Here is a 6000-nt window from a genome sequence, read left to right on the forward strand (position 1 = left end):
CGTGCTGACCTAAACATATTCAAAAGGCTTAAAACTTATCTTTGTTTGGTACAGATACCAGCAAAAATTCACATCATATTGCATTTGCATTTGCAATTTGATAATCACAATTACATTTTTTTCCTAGACAAAAATCTTGTGTATAGAGATTATTTATTCACCATATTGCCACATTATCTACAGTCCATCACAGGAGGGCGGCATTCTGCAGCTTTTGGCATAAAAGTCATCTGCAGATTCAACGGATTTGTCTCAATATTCAGACATTTTGCAATTCAGCGTTTTGTTAGATTATCAGTGTTGACTTGAACAATTATCATATAATTACAGCTGCCATAGGATTACATTCATAAAGAGCACATTCAAAGTCTGACGATCAGCTTTGACTTGTCCACGAAGCTTCGTCAACAATCAAGAATAAACCTCAGAGGCACAACTTCATTGTTTCATTTATTGTTTGTTAGCGGTACACAAATGTCAAATGTATCAATTCAAATGAACTAATTATATACAGCTTTACAAAAAAGAATTTCCACAGTTGCCGGTGTCTGACCATTATATTTAAAAGACTGCTACATATTCAGTTGCAGTTAAAACCATATAACAGAAAAAAACATAGTATGTTGTGTTGCAATTTTCCAAATTGTTTTAATACAATTATTTGTATGTATCTTTTGCATAATCTCTTATCCCAACCCAATATTGTTCAATGTTGACACAATAGGAAAACATGGGAATAAAAGCCAGCATTAAATATTCAATATAGAAATGCACAAAGTTCATAAAACACATGCAAACACATACAAATGCAAACACATTAGTAATAGCTGATCAATGTTTTTTTTTAACTGTCTTTGTGCGAAGAAGTCATAGCTATTTTCAAAAAATATATCTTTCATTCTAACAATACATTAAATGTAAAAGAAATCAGAGTGTAAATCCATTAGAGAATGATCCCTCATCTCTTCAGCCCAATGGAGCTTCCTGTTATATTTCAGTCCTTTCACAATCATAACACTCTTTCCATTAGAAGTTCTCAGCAAAAAGCTCTGGTAAACCCACTGTACGCGACCTTAAAGGAGAGTGAGTATTGGACTTGCTTTTGACAGGAAATGCAGCAGAAATGCTACTGTTGCTCGCTACTGAATGAGTAAATGGCAAAGGTTTGCTGACACATTACCTGTAAAGATCAGTAAGGTGATGATTATGTCATGGCTGCTACATTTTGTTATCTTGTTGTAGAGCTCTTCGTCCTCCAAGTTTTCTGCTCGACATAAGTGAAAATAGAGGGAAATGTCACTCATGTCAAGTGTTTTGACTCTTATCAACTGTTTGTTCAGCAAGCGTTTCCTACAATAGTTTCTTCATATGAACGACGTAAAATCATTTCCACTGAAAACTCTAGGTACATTTTCCTACAAAATACATTCATACATTTTTTACCACATCAGATCAATTAATTAAAAACTCACCTTTTAAGGTAAAAATGATCGTTGATTTTATTTGTTTTCATATATCGTTGATGTGTTCTCAAACACACATTCTTCTGGTTCTAGGCAAAAAAAGAATTGTTACGTGTTATTATTCATATGCCCAGTTGTTAGTATATACAATATAATTGTGATATACTGTAGTTTATTTTGCATTCTGTCTTTGTTGTGTGTGTGTGTGTGTGTGTGTGTGTGTGTGTGTGTGTGTGTGTGTATGTATGTATGTATGTATGTATGTATGTGTGTATATATATATATGGATGAATTAGATCAGATAAATACAAACCTTTACTTTCAGAAGGTGGCAGAGTTTTCTTGTTTCTAAATATTAAAAATAAAGCATTGTTAAAATGTGGCCGTACCACAAGATGCAACTCAAAGTTCAAACTGTAACCTGTGTTGCCTTTGGGTAGACTTTTCCAAAATGATTCCCTTATTATATAAGGGATTTCTAAACTTAAATACAAGATTGTTTACTGATTTAAGTTAAGCACTAAAAATGCAAAACCACAATTACAAGTATTTCAATTGTTACACCAGTTATGCATTTTCAATGCAAAGAAATATAAATGTGATCAACAGATATATTTTCATTGACCTCCCGTGAACATGTTAAGAATGTTGTTCAAATAATACATTACATCCTTTCTGTTTATTATATAGACTACCATACATCTAATTACAAGAGATTAGGGTAAAGTCAGTGTTAAATTAGGGTTAATCTAATGTCATTCATCTATTACTACATAATAAAAGGGAGAAATGGCTGACTGGTAATAAAGGTTATTCTTTAACTTACTTTTTTTTGTAAAGATAGTACCCTCCACCAGCTCCTGCAGAAGAAGCCACTAAACATACGATAACTATTCCAGCAATGGCACCAGCTGAAAGACCTCCAGACCAGCCTTTACCTGAAAAAAAATACAAAATCACACAACCAATCAATTTTGCAATATCAGCTATTTGTCAACTCTTAAAAAAAATCACAAGTGAGGTGAATGCAAAATAAAGTAAAACGATCTGGTCAAAGCAAATTAGCAGAGTTTGTTATCCTCTTGGGGCAAAAAGGCAGCAGAGAACAGATTGGAGTCCCTGCCACTCTTCACATGAATAAAAAGTATATGTTTACCATGATGATAAAGATAACAAGTAAAACGATGATAACAAGTTTGAAAATGATAAACAAAATCTGGGGGTGTGGAGTTAGAAGATGGTTACCGGACTTCTGTAGCCCGCTCTTCATCTCTGCTTGAAGCTAGCATCGTGACGCTACATCAGCTGCTACTAGCACAGCAAATCTGAATCTCTGTTGATGGTTGCGTTGTACTGTGGGTAATGTAGGCATGTTTTTTTCCCAACTATCCATTGTAAGTCAGATAATTTTGAACTGTAGAAGTGTATTGCTAAACTCTAATCTATAAAAAAAAAACATCTTTAGGAAGCCTATAGTACACTTCAGATAATCAGACGTATAACACTGTGGGTTGGCTTCAATACCTAAGATTATCAACAAAATCAACACCATGTTGGTACCTGTTACAGACAATCCATGGACCGCTGACAATGTTCTCCCAGTTATACTATTCATCACTTCACAGATGTAGTCGCCACTATCAGAAGATTCAGTGATGTTTTTAGTGAAAATGGCAGAATTGTGTATCTTTGTCCCGTTCAGTTTCCAGGTGTAAGTAGCAGGTACGGACTCAGCAAAGCAGATTAATGTTAAGGTCTCTTTCAAATGTATCTCACTTGGACCACAGATTTGAACATTTTCTGGTCCATCTGAAAAACAGATATTTGTAAAAGTTCTTAAAGCAGCATAGATAATAAAGAATATAAAACTCTTCTGTTACAGAAATATTTCAGTAGCACACTGTTATTTAAGGCAGTCATCATTTTGAACAGTACATGTATAGTTTGTTACCTACAGAAAACAACCATGGTGTATGTAGCGTCATCGTGGCTGAGCGGGTTGCTGACGTTACAAAAATAATCTCCAGTGTCTTTTTTACTCAGACTGTTAAATGACAGCACTCTGTTGTTGTCGTAAAGTGCCATGTTGTCATCTGGAGTCAGATATAAGCCATCCTTCATCCAGTCTCTGGTAAACACAGAGCCAGCAGCATCACAGGATAAGTTGAAAGAGTTCCCTTCAATCAACGGGTTTGTTTTTGATGTGATAGAAGCACCTGATATTCTCTCTGTTGGGTGACAGATGTGTGAAAAATATGAGAACAGGAACAAAAGTAACGGTTACTGTGAGAAGAGCAGGACAGACGGACAGTACTGTACTCCAACACGTCTGTTGTGTTTGAAGTTACCATGACATTGGCAACACCCGCTGTGGGTGAAAAACATTGTGGTTTTACTGACCACCTTTCAGGGACAAGGGCACATTGTTCAGTAGAGTGGAGCAATGTGGAGAGCGAATATGAATCCCATTTTAATGATACCATGATAAATGATAATGATTAGACGTTCAAGGTCTGTATGTGAGTTGGACATAGACATGTTGTCACGGGAATGTTTACTTTGTTTATCGCATACTATCTGTTGTTTAGTGCAATATTTAACCAGTGTTTGCTAACCGTACCTTGTTTATTTGACCTAATCAGCCATGACCACATTCACCTTGTAAACACAACAGATAACCTTGCAAGTTAATGCCTCAGAATCAAACTGAATGGCAGTTTCATTATCAATCACTCCAAAGCAACTGTAAGATGTGAAAGTAGATAAAGTCTGTGATCAGACTAGATAACTGTAAAGATTTTGCAGTTATAACAAGTAACGTGCATTTACATGGTGAATGTGTTTAACTATGACTAAACAAAATGGTTTTACATTTACCACCACATAACAAAAGTACAGTATAGGAAACACTGAAAATGAATTTATAATCTTATGATGAGATGTTGAGTGGCTGCACATTGAAAGTTTACAGTACTGGCATTAAATTAACTCAGTGGTATTTTAGGTGGTTGTTCTTTCGAATACATTTTCAATATCATGTAATCCAATTTATCATCCTATGACTTTAACACAGTATGACCATAAACGTCAATCAATGTCTTACTGATTGTCTCAACAAGAGCTATAAAAAGCAAATTAAGGCAGGACAGTTGTGCAGGAATGCATTCGAATACACAGGTGTATTTAAAAAAACAGCAAACAGTGTATCCATTACATGTTTTTTAACATATTGTTGATATCAGTGGTTAGGGTCATACAACTAAAATTAGAATAATACTCATCGGTTAAATTATTCAAAACTCATAGTTACTGTATGACTTATAGACTTTAAATTTCATTATCAGTGACAAAACATCCCAAAATTTTGATCGAGAAGTATATTGAGCATAAAAGTTTATTCTTGACCGTGAAAATAGTAGTTTGACAAAAAAACTAATGTTATTTAAAGTTGACATGTTTTGTCTTGGTATCAAATTATTATTATCATGTCATTATGTAATAGTATCATCTGAATTATCTTTTAGCAGGTATGTTTTGAACCTTTTTATAGATCAAATTTCAAACCACTCGACAACTAAACACTTTTTATTCATCAATCAAGTGTCATGCATAGTCTCCACTCAGAATTGAAATTGAAATTTGCTCACCATGTACGTCCAGTCTTGTGTTCCCTTCCTTCGGTTTTTCTCCAGCTTTAGCAATGGAAACGCTGTATTCTCCACTGTCATCACGAGTCAGATTCCTGAGCTCCAGAGATCCAGTAGATATGAAGAATGTGATCCTGCCTTCGTACTCTGGTTCAGTGAAGTTGTTAACATTGAAATATATTATATCTTTACCACCAAATTTCCAGGTCACTGATTGAAATGGTGTTTCTGATGGAGTCAGTGTTGTGGAGAACATCACTGTCTCTCCCACAGCTTTGTTCAGATGACTGTCTGGCAACACACCAGCTCCTTTGGTCAAACCTGGAGGAGACATTTACAGGGATCTAAAAACTACCCGAAACACAAATGTGCAGCAGACATTACACCTGTTTTCCCTGAAGAAGCTTATCTACAGTACACCTCTGGGTATGAGAAGCATCGTGAGTATTTTCATAGCTCACTTGTAGCTTTGAGGTATTTTTCAACATTTCATCTTTGCTGCAAACAGAAATAAAACTTCTGAATAAAGTTAAAGTGATCATCAAATTGCTAACAAGCTGAAGTAGCTGACATGTTTACACAGCAGATTGTCAGCTGCATAGAAACTCCTCTTTGACCCCTTATGTTAGGAAAAGGTTTGTCTTCCCACATTAATTTAGAATACAGCAACAGGGGAACTTTCATAAATAAGTTAATTACCACTTGTATCTGCTGTATCATGTGGTAAAAGCTCACCTGAGATGGCCACCAGGATGATGAAGTGTATCACAGCAATTTCCATTTCTTCTTCAGTACCATTAAATATGACCAGAGAAAAGAGGGATCACACTCCTTCACTTTGCTAATTTCAGAATAATGTGTGCTGATTTCAATATATGAAGGTAGTACAA

At 35.2% G+C, this 6000-nt stretch overlaps 1 protein-coding gene across 1 annotated transcript; it reads right to left on the minus strand.

Annotated features, from left to right (window-relative positions):
* Positions 1-437: 437 nt before the first annotated feature.
* LOC137874242 (carcinoembryonic antigen-related cell adhesion molecule 8-like) lies at positions 438-6000 on the minus strand. The gene is made up of 8 exons (XM_068712857.1): positions 5846-6000; positions 5111-5431; positions 3419-3691; positions 3024-3272; positions 2290-2401; positions 1777-1811; positions 1473-1552; positions 438-1264 (listed from the first exon to the last, which is right to left on the minus strand). The coding sequence occupies exons 1-7, from the start codon at positions 5889-5891 to the stop codon at positions 1500-1502; spliced, it is 1089 nt and encodes a 362-aa protein (XP_068568958.1). The 5' UTR covers positions 5892-6000; the 3' UTR covers positions 438-1264; positions 1473-1499.

Source organism: Cebidichthys violaceus, unplaced genomic scaffold, assembly GCF_023349555.1.
Source record: "Cebidichthys violaceus isolate CVI_PGR_0920_01 unplaced genomic scaffold, fCebVio1.0.p SCAF_179, whole genome shotgun sequence".
In the NCBI taxonomy this organism is placed as follows: Eukaryota; Metazoa; Chordata; class Actinopteri; order Perciformes; family Stichaeidae; genus Cebidichthys; species Cebidichthys violaceus.